This window comes from Podarcis gaigeae (genome assembly GCF_964106915.1).
Source record: "Podarcis gaigeae genome assembly, chromosome: 6".
In the NCBI taxonomy this organism is placed as follows: Eukaryota; Metazoa; Chordata; class Lepidosauria; order Squamata; family Lacertidae; genus Podarcis; species Podarcis gaigeae.
Genome location: NC_139682.1, coordinates 62382304 through 62405586, shown reverse-complemented (window position 1 = coordinate 62405586; position 23283 = coordinate 62382304). Strand labels below are relative to the sequence as shown.

The 23283-nt window shown below is 42.6% G+C and overlaps 1 protein-coding gene across 4 annotated transcripts in view; it reads left to right on the top strand.

Moving 5' to 3' along the window:
- Positions 1–22810, top strand: part of DNAI4 (dynein axonemal intermediate chain 4) — a 26092-nt gene extending 3282 nt beyond the window's left edge. The window contains exons 1-18 of one of the 4 annotated variants that reach the window (XR_014565301.1): positions 194–1146; positions 1779–1865; positions 3044–3230; positions 4474–4685; positions 6138–6244; positions 7023–7179; positions 8211–8350; positions 9366–9521; positions 11273–11467; positions 14476–14705; positions 15438–15524; positions 16575–16726; positions 17216–17373; positions 18117–18232; positions 19017–19115; positions 20802–21028; positions 21746–21825; positions 22687–22810. Coding sequence is in view for 3 of the 4 variants with exons in the window: in XM_083742983.1 (XP_083599109.1) it covers positions 1127–1146; positions 1779–1865; positions 3044–3230; positions 4474–4685; positions 6138–6244; positions 7023–7179; positions 8211–8350; positions 9366–9521; positions 11273–11467; positions 14476–14705; positions 15438–15524; positions 16575–16726; positions 17216–17373; positions 18117–18232; positions 19017–19115; positions 20802–21028; positions 21672–21825; positions 22687–22737 (2535 nt within the window). In the remaining variant the exon portion in view is untranslated. Of the gene's footprint in view, positions 1–193; positions 1147–1320; positions 1464–1778; positions 1866–3043; positions 3231–4473; positions 4686–6137; positions 6245–7022; positions 7180–8210; positions 8351–9365; positions 9522–11272; positions 11468–14475; positions 14706–15437; positions 15525–16574; positions 16727–17215; positions 17374–18116; positions 18233–19016; positions 19116–20801; positions 21029–21671; positions 21826–22686 lie in introns of those variants that run through there. The other 3 variants (XM_083742983.1, XM_083742985.1, XM_083742984.1) reach the window with 3 other exon arrangements.
- The last annotated feature ends 473 nt before the right edge of the window (positions 22811–23283 follow it).

The window sequence follows — 23283 nt, the reverse complement described above, 5'->3', positions numbered from 1 at the left end:
TTCTTTTCCTTCTCCTCCTGCGATGAGGCTACATTTTAATATTTTAATGTTCCATTATTTTAATGTTGTATTTTATTTTTGTTTTTAAGTTGTAATCATTCATCTTGTTTTATTATTGCTTGTAAGCCGCTCTGAGCCCGGCCTTGGCTGGGGAGGGCGGGGTATAAATAAAAAAATATTATTATTATTATTAAGTGCAATCATATTTCTCTTATCATGCACTTTGGTGACATTTAGTCATGCAATCATAGTATCTTTATGGAGTACTGATCTTTTTGGATTTGCATATAAAACTCTTTAACATGCAACTAAGAACACATACTTCTACATAATGTGTCAAAAGCCAGGGCAAAGAGGTGTGTCTTCAGCATTCAAGGTGCCAGACGCACCTGTGCGGAGACAGTTCCACAACTTAGGCACTTCCACAGAGAATGCCCTCTCCTAGACCAACACCTGGAAACCTCTGAAGGCAGAGGGACTACTAAGAAAGTCCCATCAGTCAATCTTAGCACTTAAGAGGTTCTGAAGGGAATCACAGAAGTTGGAAAGACCGTGAGGGTCATCTCACCCAACTCCCTGCAATGCAGGAATCTCAACTAAATCTGTCAGATATTTGTGGGCTTCAAACACTAACGTGACCACCTTGAAATGGGCATGGAAATGAACCAGCAAACCGTGCAGCTGTTTTAAAACAGGGGTTCTAACAGAGATCTAACAGAACTCAAGCCAGAGATCTGACTGTTGCATTTCAAGGGTAACCCCACATTGAGGACAATGCAATAACCCAAGCCTGGAAGCTACCAGAGCATGGAGTGCAGTGGCCAAGTCCAACAGAGGTTGTAGCTGGTCAATCAGCTGCAGCTGAAAGAAGGTATTCCTAGCCACTGAGGATGCCTGAGCCTCCAGCAGCAGTGTTGGGTTCAGGAGCACCCCTAAACTGCAATTCTGCTTGTTCCAGTGGAGTGTAACTGTATCCACGGCAGGTCACTTCCCCACCTCCCAGACGTGAGAACTCAGGACACATGAAACTTCTGCCTTTTCAGGATTATCATCGTTTTAACTGGAGATACCAGAGATATCCTGAGAGATATAACTGGAGATATCCTGGTACTTTCTTCATGCAAAAATGTGTGCTTCAACGTTAAGGTATGTCAAGTTTTTGATGCAATGGGAATCTAACATTACTGAGGGAGAAATACTAGTAGATGGGATTGCATTGCATGGCAACTCAGGACTGCAGGAAAGAAGAATGGACAAGAGCAGGTCAAATTCACATGCAGAGTGGATTGTGCAATTTTTCCTTATATAAAGTGCAGCATTCACTGACCATGGGAATGAAGTTTCTTGAACTGAGCAGATTCACTTCCATAATCATCCCTGACACTTGCAGCAGCAACAAGGGGGCAAGGAGGTGCAGTTAGTATTTCTCCACAAGGAGCAACAAGTCTCGGCTGCAGGCAAATGTAAGAGAGCCAATCTGTCTTTTGATCTAGCTTCTCTGTCTCACTAGCAGCCAATCACACGGCTGCATGCTCCAAAGGTAGCTGCCATGGTAACCATGTAAACAGTTTCTTGTTGAAGCAGCAGCTGTTGAGAGAAACAGGCGCTGCAGTGAATGTTTCTTTTTGGGGCTCAGATTTTAAACTGATATCCCAGTGGCCCAGGCACTGAGCTGGTCCTATTTTTTCAGAGCTCCCTACCCCAAGCCCTTCCCCACATTATCCTCTTCCATAGTGGTAATTGTGGTTGCTGCTTATTCTAGTGTTTCGTCCCGCCAGAAGGCAGATACAACGCTCAACCATGTCCAACACTACCGCAGGCAACCTGCTCAACAGGGGCAGGAAACAGAGCATCATCATCAATAAGTAAGTACCAATGGGTTACCACATCAAGTAGCAATGTCTAGGGAGAAAATGGGTTTGGGTTCACAGGAAAAGTACCAATAAATGTTAGTCATTTTGTGATGACATAACAGCTAGGCCTTTCTGCCTCGTGAATTTTGGGAATACTCATAAAAAATAAAGGTGCCTCAATCAAAGCGGAAAAAGAAAGAAAGAAAGAAAGAAAGAAAGACTTCACCAGAGAGACTGAGGCAGTAGTGTGAAGAGAGAAGGCACAGTAGCTATGTTTCTGATCCTTCCCACATAACTAGGCAGTGTTAGAAACTGGGATAGAAAAGCTAGGAGCCAAACAGCTTCTGGGACCTGGGTTGTGGGTGCCAAAACAGAATGTCTGGTTGCCAATGGGGGGGGGGGAGTAACATTTTTTACTTATTTTGATAAGAGCACAAACTCATATGCAATTCACATAAGTGACACATGATTAATATCATATTTTTAGAAGAAATTCTGAATACCTTCGGTTTTCAAAACACTCTAATCTTTATGATTAAACTCCTTGAGTGTCAGCCAGGTACAAAAAATGACACCCAGACTTTTTGAGGTGTTCGCAAATGGAGACGTTTAGGTGCAAAATACACCTGGCGCCCTGCTAATTTTGAACCCTGTACCTAGGCTATTTATGCAGCACAAAAAAGAAGAAATGTAGCATATATAAAGGTAAAGGTAAACGGACCCCTGGCCATTAGGTCCAGTCGTGGCCGACTCTGGGGTTGTGGCGCTCATCTCACTTTATTGGCCAAGGGAGTTTCTGGGTCATGCGGCCAGCATGACGAAGCTGCTTTTGGCGAACCAGAGCAACGCACGGAAACACCATTTACCTTCCATTTACCATTTTCTGGATTCACAAGATATGATAGTATTGTGATAGTTAAAGGCTTGATCAGTTAGGCAGTCCTTCTGCAAGGATATCCATGGACGGTGATAAACTCACACTTAAACTGAGTGTGTAAGACTACGCAATCCCTGAGATTGAATCTCTTAATATTCTGTGGCAATTACTGAAAAGGATGAGAGCATTTACTGCAAAGTGTTTTGTGAATTATTAAATAAAATAAAATCTGCTAACAAAAACTGACAGAATGGTTCCATTTTGAAGCTACTGCTCTGGCACATAATCTCACTTCTTTTTTTTATTAAACCAGGACCTCAAAAGAGCAGAGCACAGTGAAGAAGTTAGCATCATCCTCAGCTTCTGGTAGGAAAATGAGCTTCACCAGCAACATGCTTGCTAGCAGAGTTGGATCACTGGCTCGCAGGAGCATACTGATTTCTTCAGAAGGAAAGTCTTTCGAAAGGGGCTCCATAGCAAGTTGCAAACCTCATGTCCAGGTAATGGCATAACATAACAAAAGTAACACAGCTACATTTGATAAATAAATGGGTGATGCTGGTGATGCCAGGCGTTTGGTGTACAACCTTTGTGTGTTGAGATCAATCTTATAACGAAAGCTAGCTATTTTCTGAGTAGAGACTTGTGAAAAAATGTGAAGGATACTGTTGATACTGTTTCCAGTAATAAACCATCAAGCAAAGTGTTTTGCTATATAATGTAAGAGTAATTATGTCTACATATTGTGCTTTGCAGTTGATCATATGGACCATGGGTTGTAACCAGCTACCCAAGAGAGTAGGCTTACTGAAATCAATGGACATGACTTATCTCCATTTATTTCAACGGCTCTAGTCTTGAGTATGACTTATTTCGAGACAACCCTATGTTTCCAGACCATTGACCTGTTGTGTGAGTACTGGTCTGCTATCCGAGTACTCAGTCTCCCATATGCCAGTGAAGCATGTCTCTTCTCCATGACGCATCATGACTCTGAGATAAGAGCTCATTGCACATATCAGTTGAGTACATACATGTGTTCACATGAAAGTGTGATGGCATGAAAACTCTTCCCAGTCCCACATACGCAGTTCATGATCAAATAATATGCAGTCAATCCTATTCAAGTTTCTTTTTTGCCCACCCCCTCATTAAAAAATGGCCAATAGCCTGGAAAGACTACTTGCAAAAATACCACTACAATTCAAATTACAAGAAAGCAACAGTATACTCTATCAATAAAATCATGTTTTAAATTTCCATATTAAAAAAACAACACCATCCCCTTCTGACCATATGCAAAGATCCGGTGGAATGAAAATGCCTTAATCCACTTTATGAAAATCATCAAGGAGAGTTTGCTGCAGACATCCAGGAGAAGTTGGTTACAGGAAAAGAGTGTCAGAGGCTCCTGAATACCTGGATGTCATATTACATTCCACCAGACTTAGTCTCATACAAATGTACATAGGAGGGAGCTCTAGGCTGCAATACCATAGCCATTTACCTCTGTGACAATTCTGAACAGAAAAGGATAAGATGAGATGTTAGGCTGCAGTTTTGTGCACACTTATCTGGGAGAAAATCCAGCTGAGCTCAGTGCGACTTTCTTTTGAATAGGCATGCAAAATGATTTGTTCTGTTAGTTTCAATAAATTAGCTTCAAATCTATTGGTTTTAGCTGCGATGAGAACAAAAACCGGCTCATATTTTTTTGGTCTTGTAACTTTGTTGTATCCACAGGTTTTTGATGACCTAGGAAAAGATGTGACTCCCCGTCCACTCTACCAACCTGAGCCAAGTGTTGCCGGACCCACCCCTGGGCCCATGCACAGACCAAGCAAAATCTTATCAACCCAAGATTTTGCTGGGGCAGTGCCAACAGAATTCTTGTCATCCTTCTCTCTGCAACAAGCATCTGGGACAAGTATTAGCTTAGCAGGCCCATTCTCCAGGTATGACACAGCATCTGAAACCTGTTTGGGCTCCAACAGCAATACATAATATTCAGAAGTGGGTAGAAAAGGGATTTGGTGTTCTCTTACTGCCTTTTTTGTTGTTGCAAATTTAGTTGTATTGGCTGGGTAAAAGGGCAAAAGTCTTTATAAGCCTGTCTAATACAGCTGTGGGCTGTTTCTCCGATTCCAGTTGTATGAGCAGAAGTTGTGGATGTTAACAGGCTGCAAATTCTGAAGCCAACTTCGGCAGCTTTGCAATAATGTGGGGTGGATTGTTCTTGCCACAGGGGCTTTGCGCCATGAACACAAAAGGGCGTCTCCTTTAAAAGTCAGATTTAGATATTATGAAAACTGCAGTTCAAGCAGGATCCATCTATTTTTCTGTTTCATTATCATGCAGTTCAAGGATGATTGATTGAGTGTATCACCCTCCTTCTCCTAACATATCAAGCTTCTCTTGTGGCAGGCCTGTTCATTCAGAAGTTCCAGAATTAACTTCTTCTTAACCAGGAATCATAGCCATGTCAAGTAAACTGGCAGTAATTCGTGGAGTCACAAGGATGAGACAGTGCTCATGCCTAATCAGTGTCCAATCAGTTCCACAACTGTGACATTTTCCTTCAGTACAGGCATGCCTCATTTTATTGCTCCTTACAAGGACATGGGTGCAGCCGCAGGCAGCCCAGACCCTTCATGGGGAAGGAAACTCCACTGCTGCCCCAGCCCTTTTTCTGGCACTGGGAACAGAGCTGGCTAGGGCTGGAGCAGGGTTTTCCCACTGCAGCTGAGGGACCTGCCTTAATAGGCTACTGGATAGTGTAAACGTAACTTTTATATGCACTGCAAGACAAAACAAAAAAAGTGTGACTTGCTTTATTGTGGAATTGAACCCACAATATCTCCGAGGTATGCCTGTATTCATAGAGTATCCTGATTCACATACTCAAAGACCATCCTGGATTATTTCCCTCCTGCACTGGAGACACTGGCTCCATTCATTCTTTCACACACACACACACCAGTTCCAAGTCTGTCATTAGCCCCGAGAGGGAAGTTCCTATTGTCCCTAACAGATGCTTCCTTCCTGGGACAAATAACTGAGGCTGGGATAGGGTATCATCAGGGCTCTTGTACAGGTGGAACGATTAAGCTTCCCCTCTGTTCATCATGTTCCCACCCCTTTTCACAGGGCCCCTGCAGTGGATATTTATTTTTTAAGCTGTGGATGTACTTAAATTCAGAGGTAGCACCATATGCCTTTTCTATGTCTGATGGAGCTCAAACACTTCTGCAGCCTAGTGGTTCTTCATCCGAAATAAATACTCTGTGGCAATTAAACTGCTGTGGGATTTTATTGGTTGGCACCTCATATTCCTATTATAAGTGCTTTGGCATTCTTTGTTATTTTACTTCCACTACTAACTTCCTCTTTTCCCCCACAAACTACAGAACTTATGGTAGTAGCAGTATTACAAAGTCTACTACTTCTACTGAATCAATGGCAGAAGAAATTATAGAACCTGGAACCAGACATGAAGCGCTTGCTAGCTTTATAGGTAGAGTAAACTTATACAAATGTAATAAACTGGAATTTTCTCATGCGGTATCACATTTAGGATGTCACGTGACATTCCAAAATGCTCAAAGTCAGTAAATATTCAGGGCCAACCACATGTTACAGGGATGCATGGCTGCTACTGACCCACACCTCTTCTGCTTTTGTCCCTAGTAACATCTGGTAAAAGAAATGCTTGGTATATTGCCATTGCTTTTACTGTTCTCTGTCCCTGCTTCATTTCATTGGCTACTGTTGCAGAGGGCAGCGGAATAGATGTGGTGATGTCACATTTCACTGAACAAAATTTACTGAAAGCATGGGAAAATGTGCATGGGCAACGCCTGTGCAACCTTTGCACCCTGTAGGTAGGCTCTACTGGGCCAACACACTGTATCTTATAGTAGTGTATCTTATAGTAAAGACAACCCTTGTAATATGATTTCTTAATTATTTAGCACAAGACATTACAAACCCATCAACTGCCCCTGGAACAAAACGGGACATCCTGTTTTTCTTGTGAGAGGACAGTGGCCCCAATGGCCAGTGATTACGGGCTGCACTTTTGGGGGGTATGGCACCCCAATACAGACATTTAGGGGCACAGCACATGATTGCTGCCCTGAAAAAAACCGCTTTTTGTGGGGGGTGATCTCACACAGGTCACACGACTCCCAGGAGAGTGCGGTCATGAAAAGATGGCATCCTGGTTTGGGGACGCTTTGTATCGGAAGGTTTGACATTATTTAATTCATTCACATGGTTTTCTAATTTGGCAGATGTTCAGGTCAGGCGAGAGGCAGTGCCAGAGCCACTGACAAAGCGAGACCTGGAAAAGCGTGTGGATATTTTCCTTACGGAGACAGAAACAATTTGGTTATTTGACATGCCAACTGTCATGCTGTCGACAGAGTCTGAGGAAGCCGACTCTGTGAGGTAGGCACAATTTCTATGTAATGGGGCCCATCTATTGGGCCATGCAGCATTAGCTTTTCAATGAAAGTTACAGTGCAATCCTAACCATACCTAAAGGTAAAGGTAAAGGGACCCCTGACCATTAGGTCCAGTCGTGGCCGACTCTGGGGTTGCAGCGCTCATCTCGCTTTATTGGCCGAGGGAGCTGGTGTACAGCCAGCATGACTAAGCCGCTTCTGGCGAACAGAGCAGCACACGGAAATGCCATTTACCTTCCCGCCGGAGCGGTACCTACTTATCTACTTGCACTTTGATGTGCTTTCGAACTGCTAGGTTGGCAGGAGCAGGGACCGAGCAACGGGAGCTCACCCTGTTGCAGGGATTCGAACCGCCAACCTTCTGATCGGCAAGTCCTAGGCTCTGTGGTTTAACTCACAGTGCCGGTTTGGGGAAGCTCAGTCCCAGGGCCTAATGTGGCCCTTTAAGCTTTCCTACCTGGCTCCCCGGACTCTTCCTAGTTTAACAAAAAATCCAAGCACTAGAACTTCTGAGACTAGAGAAGTTCTACCCCTTTCCTTTGGCAGCAATCCTAAACACGGTCCGCCCAACTATGAACAAATTCGTATTCACAAATCTGTTCATCACATTTACTTGGAAGTAAGCTATAACTATTAAAATCCTTGGTCATATTAACCTGCAGGGAAACAGCAGAAGGTCAAGGTTAGAGCTTGGATTACACTGTTAACACAACTTTAATTTTCTGTGTCGGGAGGAGGCAATTCACATAAGCTTTCTAAAGACTACATAACTGCATTGCAGCATTTCAACAATCTGGTCAACAATCTTATCTTCCTCTGAAGAATCTTGCAATCTATTGTAATGCCATTTAAGCACACTATTCTACAACTACTGGTAAAAACCACACCAGTGCATGCTTATTTCTAAGAAAATTTATGTCCCTGAAGGGAAAACAAAACAAGGAGGAGTTGGAGTACACAGGTGTTGTTGCTATTGTTGTTAATATACATATGTATGTATTTTGTTTTTCAAAGAAAAAAGAATGTAGCTTATATGGAACTCTGTAAAAACAGAGCTGGCAATGACCGATATGTCAACAGAATGATGCAAACTATAGGCGGTGCACCAAAGACTAAGGAAATGCAATGTGACAAAATTATCATGGATGACAAAGGTAAATTACATTTTGGAAATGTTTTTGGAGCTCACTGAAATAGGCATGGAGAAAGACCAGTAGACAAAACCAAAGCTTCTTTTATGTGGGAGCAAAGTCCAAGCATCATCTTTTCCATACTCTAATGTAGGTAAATAAGAATGTATGTGGCTCTTGGCCCAAACTTTTTTTCACGTAAGCATCCATTCAGTAGGAAACATTCACATGGAACACCAAGATTTTGCTGCAGAACCCAAAGGAAAAATTAATAAAACACTGTATTTCTAAAAATCATTCCATCTATCTACTTGCGACACCTTCTCATAAAATATCTGGATATCGCTGTGGGCATAGGATTGCCACATTCCACCAGGGATAGAGCTTCTGCTTCTTTAAGATATTTAAAGAGGAACATCAACAGGCGGTACTTTTCCTGTCAGTCTAAAATGGTGGTTGGACAACCTATAAACAGTACTGCTGTCCCCATATCATTTAAAGAAAACAGGGGTCCTGTACCAGATGAAATAGGCTTGGTGTTTTCATGTGGATTTCCCCCTCATTGCCCTGTAAAAAGTGAGTGAACATAAATATGGCAGATGATAGGGAGATGTACCTGTCCAGGCCTGGAAACTGATATAGCTTTCACTGGGAAAATGATGATCTGGCAGCACTAGTAACTCATACTCTAGAAGCACTTTAAGTGTGGTAGGGTATATGTAGGTGTAGATCCCTCTAGGGGACTATATTGTGTTAAAATTTGAGAAGACCCTTTAGAAAGTTGGCAAACCCCTCTGGTCCCATTGTTTCAAATCTCCCAGAAAAATATGCAGCTGCAAACACGAGACATTATGCACATGTAGAAAGGATTGCACACCTTCCAACGACACTCACCCCAGCTGATTACAACAAGCTCGTTCAATGAATCTTGCCATTTGCTACTCCAGAGTATAACTACCCATTTAGTTGCAATCGTTTGTAACATAAAGCCATGCACATGCAGAACAAGGAGCTATCTAACAATGTCCTTTGTCTTTAGAGATAATGGCCACTACCTGGGATTTGTATGATTCCTTTAATGCATTGGAAGCAGCTATTGCAGAAAAAAGTACCAGACCAGTAAGTGTGACCAGCAGTAAGTCAACTCTATACAGGGAACGCGACAGAGCCATGTCCGTAGCTTCTGTAGGGAGAGGTAAATTCATTATTTCTGCATCTTTGCTAGCCATGAAAAGTTTCAAATATTACGTATATGCCATGATAATAAAAAAAGAAACAAATGATCGTATACATGCAATTACACAGGAGTGTGCCTTTCTCCCTTCCAGCTAGGTTAGGACCCTAGAGATTATTGATGCTGATTTGGGGATGGCAAAGTATAGCAGGAAGAGGACAATTCTGCTTTTAACCCTCAGTAACTTGATATGGGGGGGACGTAGGTGGCGCTGTGGGTTAAACCACAGAGCCTAGGACTTGCCGATCAGAAGGTTGGCGGTTCGAATCCCCGCGACGGGGTGAGCTCCCATTGCTCGGTCCCTACTCCTGCCAACCTAGCAGTTCGAAAGCACGTCAAAGTGCAAGTAGATAAATAGGTACCGCTCTGGCGGGAAGGTAAACGGCGTTTCCGTGCGCTGCTCTGGTTCTCCAGAAGCAGCTTAGTCATGCTGGCCACATGACCTGGAAGCTGTACACCGGCTCCCTTGGCCAATAAAGCGAGATGAGCGCCGCAACCCCAGAGTCGGTCACGAGTGGACCTAATGGTCAGGGGTTCCTTTACCTTTACTAACTTGATATGGAATCAAGTAACTCACAGTTAATATTTCAGCCTTTTTGAGTGTTTACTGAGAAACAAAACACATTGTACCTGAAACAAAAAAGGAAACAGGAATGGCATTTTTAGATCCAGGAAAAGCATTTGACATTTGGGGATGCAATTATCTGTATCAAGTTTTAGAGGAGTTTGGTGTTAGTAATTGGTTTATGAACTGGATAAAATTCCTGCTGCTTAAAGTGAATCTCACAAAATCTGATTTATTTGGGGGCATACAACAAATAGGTCTGTTAGCACTGTTGCTGTTTGTTATGCTGATTAAACTCTTGGCAAAGTGCAACAAGAGCTGTTGAAAATACTAATTGAAATAAAGTAGGATAAGTAATGTTTAAGATTAATTTATATGCACATGATGACTTCTATTTAAAATAAAGTTCTATTTATAAATGAGATTTTTTTATGAGTCTAATTGAATTGCTTTAATATTTGGTCATTTATCCAACTATAAAGTAAACCTAGTCAAATGGGAATGGATGTGATTTAATATGGAAAAGGAAATTAAAACAAGATAGCATAAACATGCTGGGTTAATACTATGGAGAGAAATACCAATAAGAGATCCATATGTTTGGAGTACTTCTCAGTTGAAAGAACTAGGACAATTTAGGCTGCAATCTATCTCTGAGTAGATGTGGGTGGGATTCCATAGGCAATCATGCATTGTTAAATATTCTTCATTATGGGGAAAGTATTTTTAAGTTTAACATTGTGAGATCATTTATATCCCCAAAATCTTGGATGTACAGTATCCCATTTCCTGTTAACTCTAATTTGAATCTAAGTAACCCTAATGACCTTTTGGTGGCACACACACATACACACAAGGATTCGGGTTGAGCATACCACCCTACACCAAATATTCCAGATTAGTTCACAAAATTCAAAGCAAAATACAATCGCATAGTAATCAATATAAAACATTAGCAAAAAAGCAGCTGAATACATGTTTGTATTTTAATACATGTTTGCTGTCAGTTTTTAACTCTAGATAACAGGAGACCTAAAAGCAATCTAGGTAATACTGAAAGCAAATTATGAAGTTTCTTTTCCCATAATTCCTTCTGGGGGGAATTAGATTACGCTATTAAATGACATCTGTCTCTTTCTTTCCTCAGAAAGCACTACAAGTTCTATCATTGACTTGGAAAGTGTAATTCTCTCCCGGATTCACGAAGAGATAGAAGACCACTCAGAAGCTATACTGAAATCTGAAAAATTTAATCAAGATTTGTTTTATATGGAGAGGGTACTAATGGAGAATATTTTCCAGCCCAAACTAGCAGCTTATCGGCAGCTTCCTGTCCTCCTAGGTATATTTTTCTTCAGACATTTTAATCTTGGCCTGAGAAACTTCCTTGCAAAAGTAACTGCAAGTATTTCTTAGTTTAAATGAGACTGTTGCTCAGCTAATGAAAGGTTTTTATCTTGGAACCACCCTTATTACCAGCAGACTTTACTGAAATGGAAATGGATTTTCCATTGCTCCTGGAAACAAATTGTGTGATTTGTATAAAAACAAGCTTTTAAAACACTTTTTAGCAGACCCGGCCCACCCATGAGGCGAGGTGAAGCAGCTGCCTTGGGCAGCAGAAACGCCTGAGGCAGCGTCCCTGTGGGCATCCCACATGCCCCACTCACTCTGCATCATTGCCGCCCTGTGAGGGAGGCTATGCTAGGCAGGTAGTTCAGACACCAAAGTTGCGAAACTGCACATATTTAGAGTATTATTAATTTTTTGCTTGTTTTTTATCAGGGCTGGCAGCTTTGGGGGGGGGGGCTAGTATTTAGCTGCAAAATTCAGAACTGAAATGTTGCAGTTAAAGCAAGGGGGAGGCTGCTTTTCTGGCTTTTGGCATGTTTATGTTCCTTTACAGGTTCTGTGAATGACATTATACATTTGTATCTTGCTTTTCTGACCCAGGAGCTCAAAGTTATACACCTCATTCTCCCCTCCCTACTCTAATCTTTGCAACAGCCCTGTGAGGTAGGCTAGGCTAAGTTAATATAGTTCTTTCCAACAGATTGTGGTGGCAGGGGTTGGGGGGAAATGCAGCACCCCCAATCCACAAGCGGTGAGCAGGAACAAAGAAATCTTGCTGGCCTCTGAGCTTCCTCCTCATAATTTTCTTTCTAAGGAGCTACCATTCTGTCAGGTTGTCCCTTCTCTGCCTGAGACCGCTGCTAGGAAACTTGAGCTTGTCTGGTTTAGCAAGACTTGCTTCTCCTCTCTTTGAAACCACAGGAGGTGGTGACTTGGAGGAGCTTGGAAGGCACACAGTGCCCCCTCTGGGCACAACTGAACCCTGCCACTTAGTCATTCCTTCCTTGACTCTGCAGTGAGGGAGGGAAACAGCACTGACCTGGATCTTAAAACAAGTGAGCACAAGCGAAGCCTCCTGGAAGCCACCTTGCCTCCCCAAAAGACCCTCGATAGAGAATCAGGGGATCCTTCTGAACAATGTGGCCCCAGGCCCTCTAGCGAAATGTAGGTGGCCACAGCGGGGATGAGAAAGTTTACCTACCATAGTGATCCAAACCAGTGTTATTTCCTCCACTCCAGGCACCAGGCCGAATTACTTAGCAACCAGGCAGTTATGCACTCCGCCCTCCCGTGGACACGCTCCATCGTTGGTTGGGGCGGGAAACCAGAAGATCAGGACAGTCACAGCAATACTCAAAATCTTTGATTCCAAATCTGTGTTTGTCCTTAAAGATAGGTAAAGGTAAAGGGACTCCTGACTGTTAGGTCCAGTCGGGAACGACTCTGGGGTTGCGGCGCTCATCTCGCTCTATAGGCTGAGGGAGCCTGCGTTTGTCCACAGACAGATTCCGGGTCATGTGGCCAGCATGGCTAAGCAAGTTCTGGCAAACCAGAGCAGTGCACGGAAACGCCGTTTACCTTCCCGCCAGAGCAGTACCTATTTATCTACTTGCACTTTGACGTGCTTTCAAACTGCTAGGTGGGCAGGAGCCGGGACCAAGCAATGGGAGCTCACCCCGTCGCGGGGATCCGAACTGCCAACCTTCTGACTGGCAAGCCCTAGGCTCTATGGTTTAGACCACAGTGCCACCCGCGTCCCTTGTCCTTAAAGATAGCCGGTGATAACCATAATTGCGCGGTTCTGAAAGTCAACCCTGTTCAAAGAACAGAAATCTGCGTATCGATTTACACATACACTATTTTTTTTTTTTAGATCCAATAGAATAGTAAGTCATGAATCATTTTGGAATCCTAAAACCAATCACAAGTGCTAAATTCCACTGGGGCAAAATTTTGGGCCACATGTATTTAAGTAGCAACAAAATAGTAATCTGGCAGACTATAGGGTGTAGGAAATTACTCAGAAGCACCTACCATCTGATCACAACCATGTCTTGTGGAAATTCAGTCTCCTCTAGTTACAGTCACAGATCAGTCAGTCTGGCACTCAAAGAGCCAGTGGCGTAGCGTGGGGGGTGCAGGGGGGGCTGGCCGCACCGGGCGCAACATCTGGGGGTTAGGATTAGGGGACGCAAATCCACGGGTTAGGGGGCGCAAATCCACAGGTTAGGGGGTGCAAATTACTTGCCTTGCCCCGGGTGCTGACAACCCACGCTACGCCACTGCAAAGAGCCAGCAAGCTTTTCTTTCCATCATTACCAGCATACTAAGGAAAGTTCTGTCCTAAGCATTCTAGCTTTGTGAGGGGAGGCAAATTTGGCTTTGATCATGCTAAAGGAGGGAAGAGATAAGCCTTCATTCCCTCCACACCACTGTCCCTGTAAAGATCCCCACCTCCCAAAAAAAGCATGCATCCATAACTGAGGAAGAAAAAACCCAATACTGTCTCAAGTAATGCATCAAGCAAATGTCTAGTTTGGCTCTAATATGGTGCCCCAAACATCTGAAAGGATCTGGCCTTTCTCTGAAGATCTTAATTCCTAGCATCTACCCCCTTCCTCAATCACACCGTCAGGTTGGTAGCAAGGGCCAGCTCTGCTCAAATAGGTGGGGGCAAGCTTGGAGGCTTCTGCTCCTCCCACACACCTGTGGTCTCATCCCCAGTGAAATCATCAGAGGTGCACCAGGATTTTCATACATCCCTGCCAGCACCGACAGAACTCTTCCTCCTACCTACATTACTTAGCAAACATGGAGGGCAACAAAACAGGTGATGGCGTTCATATCAGGAGGAACAGAGAACGTCCCATATGTGGAGCAGTGAATATAGCTAGGCATTATGCTGGTTTAACCTGATTATTGGCCTGTTATAGTATAGCAATTTCTATTTGGGGATGGAAGGACAGCAAACTTTTCTGTGTTTACATGTGTTCCTAGAGCCGACTGTCAAATCTGAACATAGCCTATTTGAAGAGGAATCCATAAAGGAGGAGGAGGAAGAGGAGGAAGAGGAGGAAGCGCTCTCAGTTAGGTCATCACTTCTGTTAGATTTTAGTTCAGGACGAGAGGAAATCCTACCGCCTTATATAGAAGGCTTGTGGACCTATGCATGTGATTTGATGAGAGGAAACAATGTGAGCTGCCTAGCTTGGAACAAAGTGAATCCTGTAAGTGACCTCTAAACACTTGGGAAAAACCCGAAAAATTGTTCTTTGCGCTGTCAAAATTAAGTATCACTTTAGGAGTAGAATTTCTAAGCTTGTCAAAGCTGCATTTGCAAAGAGACTCTATTATTATTATTATTATTATTATTATTATTATTATTAAAATTAATTTACCACAGAAGAAAAGGCTGGCTTGTGTTTAGCCTGTCCCTCAAGATCATCTCCTGCGTTTCTCTGTCATGCATTTATTGGGAATGCTTGCCCACATTTGGCGAGTGACCAGTCTTTTGTTTGTTTGAAAGATGGGCTTTTCATTTTTCTCACAAAAGGTAGCCTACTTGCAAACATGCTGTTGGCCAGACCTTCCTGATCACAGCAGTTAAAACTGTTCTGTGATAGCTTCATGACATCACAGCAGCTTAACTAATCACTGCCAGTTTTCAGCAGCATCAAATCCCTTTAGCACTTAACAATATACGTACACTTGGACAGCAATAATGATAGCGGCAATAGATAGGTGAATGGAAGAAGGAGTCAGCTGTTAAAGGTTGCAGCAGGGAGCAGGAACACTGACTGGATCCTATGAGCTGTGAACAGTCTTGCTACTGATGCTGCTCTGGATCCATAATGAGCAGCTTTTCACTCCAAATTAAATAGAGCCTCAAAGGCCATACACATAGCCATCTCAATGGTTGCTGTGGCTTGGTAGTGTAATCATATGTTGTTGGTTTTTAGGATCTACTGGCTGTTGGTTATGGACAGTTTCGTTTTAAAGAACAGAAGAAAGGATTGGCTTGCTGCTGGTCACTGAAGAACCCAACGGTAACACAATACTTGGGCTGTTCCTCTTGATTTTGATCAATTTGATATTATTCACTGATAAGATACAACGGCGATGTAGCAGCAGAGTTCTTTTTTACCCTTCCTTAGGCCCATGAGGCCTTCAGATTTGCTTCCCCGTTAAGACCACAAATAGCTCATTTATACCCTATCCTTATCTTAAGATATAGAGCAATCTTATAATCTAACCACCCAGTCCTAAACTTACTCATATGTAAGATCCCCTGAGTTGACTTCCTCCCACATACAGTATGGATAAGCATCACTAAGCCATATTATAAATGCTATAGTAAAGAAAACATGCCAACCTTGAACCATATATTACAAAAAAGTAACCAGAAATGTAAAATCTCCATTTGTACCTGCTGATTACAACAGATGGATAAAGTTCCATTTTGTTTTATTTTAATTTATGTTATTTAACAGGAATTATATATCATTTAATCATCAAAACCTATAAGCAGTTTACTTAAAATGCATTTTTGTGGCATTCTTCCCTTCCTTTTATGTAATGAATAATGTAAGGTAGCTTTAGTGTTTAATAACTGAATTTCAGAATTTTAAAGTATCTTATTTTTTATCAGTTGCTAGCAATTATGGGATGAATTCAGTGTCCCACTCTTCTTATTGTTCTGCCAGCAGAAGCATTTCCACTTGCCAGATGGACTGACAACCTTCCTCTGCAAACTGTTCTGAGGGTATTCCCAACTCTCCAGAGTGGATTAGGATGAGACAGCGTGGCTCATGGGGTCAGGAGAAGGCAGAAAGCCCCATTGTGCTGGCTTCTGCTAGTGCACTGGGTTAGTTTAATCCAGTCCAATATTTTTTCTTTTTTAAACAAAATTCTAATCTACATGCGAAGAAGATACACTCAGCAACATTGATGGTGTTTCAGAAATGCACCTTAAAAGGAAGCAAAACTTAATCACAGCCAATCAGACCCTCCCTCCTGAATTTTAAATAATTTCTGGGGTCCCTGATTGTTTATAAAGTGTGAATGCTCTCTTAGTTAATACAGATTTGATTTTCCAGTGGCCAGAGCGTGTCTATCAATCTCCTCATGGGGTAACTGCATTGGATTTCTCTCTAGCCAATCCAAACCTCTTAGCAGTTGGATTGTACAATGGGACAATTGCAGTCTACAATGTCCAGACCCATCATGCAACTTCAGTTTTAGATACCAGGTAAGTCTTGTTGAGGCACCTCCACACATTGCTCATTACATTACAAAGCATATCGTTTGTCTGGATTTAAGCGCACACACATCTCCAAATCCCACCTCTGTTTGGCCTTGACTATTCTGAAAAACTGGAGGATTAATTGGTTGTACTATATTACACTCTCCCCACCTCCATGACGAGTTTCAGGCATATTTTCATTACCTGCATGTGTTGCTTCCTATATGTACTTGCATTCCCACCTCCAACTCCTGCAGTCAGACATACTTGAAAGTCCAGAGGCCCAGTTCACTTCCAACTTTTGAGGCACCTAGCCAGAATATTAAAAGGCGCACACATAAAACAAACATAATAAGGCACACAAATTAAGAGTGACACCCTTGTCCCACCCCTCTGATTGACCCTGCCTGCAATACCACTTTCCCCTTTTATTACTGTGTTGAGTTTAACTGTATGCATCCCAAAGCTGAGTTTGGTATCAATCTCTTGTTTCAGCGAATCTTACGATAAACACTTGGGCCCTGTGTGGCAGCTGAGGTGGGTTGAGCAGGACAGGGGAATAACAGGAGAAGACAAAGGGGAGATACTAGTCTCCATATCAGCAGACGGCAGAGTGACTAAGTGGTTTGTTCGGAAAGGATTAAGCTGCAATGGTAAGCGTTGTCACATTACTCCAAACATTCAGGAATTACTTAAATGGGGTGTGTGTGTGTGTGTGTGTGGATTCCCCTAACCTTTCTTATGTTCTTGTCTTTTTAATATTATTGCCAGATACTTTGGCTGCTACATGTTGAAAGGTGGGATAAAATAATAACAATTCAGTAAGTAATTAAGTCAGGGAATAATAAAGACACTCCAGGTTATACAGCACAGAGAATTACACATTAGGGCTGTGATGCCATTGAGTGCACAAAGAACTAGGGCTATTTGCACACAGCCCTCTTTAAAAAAAGTTGAAATCCCATTGGCCAGCTGCTTGGTGGGGAAAGAGGTGAATAATTCCAGTTTACTGCCTCCCCTTCCAAACAACTGATTGGCAAGATTTGGGCCTCTTTTAAAAAGGCCTATATGTACAGTTCCAGTTGCTGGATTTGGAAAGGTAAGCAGGAAGCATCTGTTTGCGGATTCACCTTCTGATTAGTGATACATGTACAGAAATCTGTTTCCATGTTCACACAGGCCGTGCTGTGGATGCAAGGGGTTCACTGGTTTACTATAGGGGTTTACTATAGGTAATCAGAGATGAAATAAATAAAGCTGTTTCTTATACTAGCTCCAATCGTGGACAAGGAGAGTTTGTAATGGCCATGTGTTGTGTAGAAGAGAAACAGTCCCTATTGCCCTCATAATGAAACAGGAGAACTCACCATCTATGTGCATTTGTTTCTTAACTCAGATCTGATGAAACTCAAGCGAACAGCAAGTGACAAGAAAAAGGGAGGGGCAGAAAAGAAAAGTGAAGCACTGATATCTCGACAAGCTCCAGGATTATCCTTTGATTTCCACCCAAAGGTATCCTAATCTATTATTATATTTTCTGAATGTTTTGTCCACATAGGTCAAAGTGATAATTTAGCTGAAGACAATGGATAGCAAGGAATGGAGGTCCGCTTGTTCCTCCTACTCATTGGTTGTTTCTGAACAAGTTTTATAGTTTAGAATGTTAGATTGACATAAAGAGCAGAGAATCACTATTTTGGACATCTTTCCAAAGACTGCAGAGATTTTATAACTCATCCAATGCTAAAAAATATAGTATAGCCTCTCCTAGTATTTCCAGGGAACCAGATGGAGGGCTCCCATCAAACTAAACGACAAGTATTGTAGCTCTGAGCTGGTTGAATCAGCCACACTTTTGGCAAGGCTGGGTGCAGCGCCACTCTCTATCAAAACCCAATTCTGCTTAATCTACCTTCAAAGGAAAAGGAGAGGAGATACAAGCATACTCCAGGGGCAGGGAGCGTCAACATGGTCAAGAAATGGCTAAACTGGAGGTGGCATCACAATGTCATATTTCCCCTCTGCATGCACTGTCTTCCGAACATGTGACACATGTAACTCTCTCATGCATTATTATGGTTTGTTGGATATTGTTTGTTGGATGTCTGCTCTATTCCTGGACACGTGGTTAGTTGGGACTTCTGGCTCAAGCCTTTGAGAATTCCATTACATTGGACTCTACTTTACCAGGAAAGAAGAGAAGCAAGCCTGACAATTTGCTGCAGTGGAGATTCTAAAGCATATGCCCAATCCGGATAAAGTCAAAGCCATTTACAGTAATTTGGTTTTATTTCAGGACACTAATATATACTTGGTTGGAACTGAGGAAGGTTTTATTCACAAATGCTCTTGTTCTTACAATGAGCAGTACTTGGAGACCTACAGGGGACACAAAGTGAGTATACATAAATAAAATTGGGTTGAATAAGTAGATGCACAGATACTCACACACTGTCTTTAGTACCCTTTACACCAGTGATGGGGAACTTGTGGCCCTCCACATGTGGCTGGACTACAACCCCCATAATTCCTGACCAATGGCCATACTGGCTGGGGCTGATGGGAGTTGTAGGCCAGCTATACATACCTGGAGGACCACACAGGCTCCTAGCCCTCCTGACAGCATTCTTCAGGTACCAATCAAATTCTCTGTGTTGGGGAAATCAATGACTAATGAACCACATACTTTAACAATACTTTCTTGAATACTGCATAGTTTAGAAATCAAGGTTTCTCAACCAGACTAGGCCAGATGACTCTGGACCAACCATTTAAAATCAGTTATCTTCTAGGTCATTATACAAATTAGAATACCAGGTTGTTGACTATAAACTGCCCTGATGCAAGATAAGGCAGCCACCTCAAGCAGCTGGTTGTGGGTGGCAAGTGATAATGCACATAGAAGTTCTCTGCCCCACTGAAATGAACAGGAGGAACCTTTGCTTCAAGTGGCAGCCAAGACTCACAGACACAGAGGTGCCTTTCAAAGCCGTGCTACCCATACCACTGGCAGGGGACTGAGGCCTGGTCCCTAACAACACATCATGGGGCCTGGAACCATCAGTGCCCCAAAGGCAGCACCTCCTGAGCCTAGTCCCTCTGAAATATTGAGCCCCACGGTACCAGATGCCCCTTATTGCCATCAGTGGTCAGGAAGTCAAACAGAGGCAACTGCTTGGCTCCAGGCTTATAGGCTACCCCTTTAAGGCTTTTCTCCTCTCAAGAAAGTGTGGGGATCTGGGAGGAGGTCAGGGCTGAAAAAGAGATAAAGGGCCTTGGATGGAAGTGATCTGTCCAAGGTGCTGCAAGCCTGCTGTATCTGACCCTCCTTATCCTCTCCCAGACCTGCTTCCACACATCCTGCCTCACACTCTGTGTAGCTGAAGTTGACAGCTGCCCTAGATTTCCAGGATTCTGACCACCATACCAGATTGTCTCCCCTGAAACCATTTTTTCCCCTCAAGCAGCCCAGTCTGTTGCATTCCTGACCATATTTGGGTTCTGTCTTCCTAAAGACAAGAGGGAGAGCACAGTAGTACAACTCCCATTGTTAGGGCAGCAATCCAATGGCATTGTGTCCCTCATTAATAGCAGGATGGGTTGCCCTTTGAACTAGTGTGTCTCGGAACAACTCTGCAAACTTCCTTGACAGATATAAACTCAGAATGCTATCATATAAATTTAAACATGCAGAGAAACCAAAGGAGGAAGCTTACATACACGTGAGGCACCGAGGAGAGCCAGGGCTCCCTTCAGTTTTCAAGAACCCTCTAGCAGGGCCTAACTGCCATTCTGCTTGTCTTTTTTAGCTAGCACAGCTACTGTGGTACAAACTGTAAAAGAGGCTTCAGCTATGCATGGGTCTCCCCTGAGTGTATGAATTCAGCATCTCCTTTGGATTCAGGCCAGTCTGCTTAACCTAGCTAAAGCTGTGCCATCCACCACATACTGCTTAGAGAAGTTCAGTGTCTCCCAAAATCTTGTTGGGCTTCAGTGCTGTGGTGCTGCATGCTTCTGCGCTAATATTTGCATATGTATGTGTGTGTAAAATTTAGCAATTACTCTTTCTCTCTATTTCAAGGGCCCGGTGTACAAGATAGCATGGAATCCATTCAGTACAGAAGTGTTTCTAAGTTGTTCTGCAGACTGGAATATTATATTGTGGCGCGAGGATTCAGTCCGTCCTGTTTTGACTTTCAGTTCCACTGCCAATGTTATTTATGACATAGTGTGGTCTCCCAATTCAGCATATGTGTTTGCAGCAGCAAACGAAACCAGGGTGGAAATCTGGGATCTTAGCGTCAGCACGTAAGAATCAGCCATTTTCTTAAAAGCAATTTATACATCGATCTATCTATCTATCTATCTATCTATCTATCTATCTAAAAAGGTACTGTATCCAGTTACTCTTGAACAAAGTAAACACAGCGTATCATAGACGGAATGCATTACAAAATATGAGATCTTCTGCCATTGTATATATTTCCTATTTGCTAAGCAGCTATGTATCAATGGGAGAAACACTTGCACCCAATTCCTTAAAACCCAATTGGAAGGAGCTCTATGGATACTGTTTTTCTCCCCAGAGCTCAACGTTTCTTTCCAGGGGCCCAATCAGAGACTACACTTACTGGAATGGAGCAATGGTACAGGGCAGAACCAATGCTGCAGGTTCAAACAGCTATCTAAGGTTATACAATATGTAGCTTCCTAACTTTAATGGTGTTAAATACATCAGCATTAGTAGCAGGTATAATTAAGGTAGTGTGGTGGAGGAAAGTAACTTGTGAGGCAGACAGGCAAGCAAGCAAGCAAGCAAGCAAGCAAGCAAGCAAGCAAGCAAACAGCAAACAATAGTAGTAGTTGTGGTAGTAACATATCTCACAATGGGATGTCCCACAGAGCTCTGCAGCCATCAGTTTTATACTGTATGCCATTGTTTTGCATGTAGCCTGGATCCCCTGATTGTGCATCCTGCCACTGGAACTGTGAAATTCACGGCTGTGCTTTTTGCCAAAAACGCAGATTGCCTTCTAATTGGCGACAGTGAAGGATCAGTCACCGTGTACGCACTAAGAAATATGATCCCTTCAGACAGGAAGAAGGTACGTTCTGCAGCATTAAAAGCTGAAGTAGCCTACCCCTTCTAACACCTGAGCCCCACTGTTGATTCACATGTGTGTAGTGCGTTAATCAGTGTCCCTATGTTAATCAGCTGGACTATGCTCTGTTTAGGTAGGCTTGCCATACGTCAGGAAAATTCCTGGCATGTCCTGGTTTTGGGGTGTAAAAATGGAGCTGGGGGGAATTCGGGGTCACTCCCAATTCTGATGGGAACAACTTTGTGGGTGTCAGGAATTTTACTTTTTGAAATACAGCGACCCTAGTTTAGGTGCTGCGACTATGCCACAGCGTTCTACTACAAATGCCTCACTATACATATTCAAGTTATGAGTGCTGAGAATGGAATAGCAATAGGATGGGACCATCCACAAATGAGGTCAGAACATAGCTTGCCAAACAGCGGTGTTTCTGCCTAATAAGTCAAAGGCATGTTAGCAAAGCAGCCTGCAGAAGGACTAGCCATTCATGAAAGGCGCTGCTGCTTCAACTTATGTTCAGCTGCATTTATGTGCAGAAGGCGGCGTAAGTGGCTTATTTTATTCCTCAGCGCACCAGTAACATTTTTATAAACCACACAAGCCCAGCTTTATGATGTAGATGCAACTTTGGTAATGGTGAAAATTGTTTGCAAATTATGAGACCACGTGGGTATAGGGAGTATATAAATTCTAATTCTAATAATATAAGGTTTTAGTTATAATAAGGCTTTTTCCATCCAGAACTTGTTAGATTGACTACACTCAGAAAAGACCTAATGCAAACTCTTCCTACTTTTTTACCACTTGCTTTCGAATGATCAGGTTTGTTAACGTATATATCTACCTCTTTTTTGTCTTTTTCAGGTGGATGCTTTGCATGATATGATTGGCTCTGTTCTAACCAGTCCAGTGTAGATTTTTTACAGCAATATTCCATGAAAAAAGGACGCAATATTTAATGCCTAGCAGTTAATTATGCAACAACCAACCATTAAGTGTGTGTGAGTTTATATATGGGAATAAATTTGTTGGGAATCATTTGAAATGCCACAGATGTTTGCTTGGAAAGTCCCAGTCTTTACAAACACTGCTAAAATGAGATAATCAATCCTTGCTACCAATGTAGTATAGTAAAACAATGTGCTGAAGACTCTCCAGGAGGCAGAAGCTAAAGCTGCGTTATATGCTCTGGCAAGAAAATGCTTTTGTAAATACTATAGACACTTACATAGCATTTCAGAGGTTATTGGAAAAAAATGGATTATTTGGGCAGGAGAAAAGGCCTCCAGATTATGTCCCAGCATCTAAACTTTGCAAATCCCGTTTCCTGACTCAAAAGTCTTGCATTCAAATACTATTGCTTCCTTTGCAAATACAGTGGAACCTTGGTTTTCGAGCGTTTTGGAAGCTGAATGTTTTTGGTTTTTGAACGCTGAAAACCTGGAAGTAATTGCTTCCATT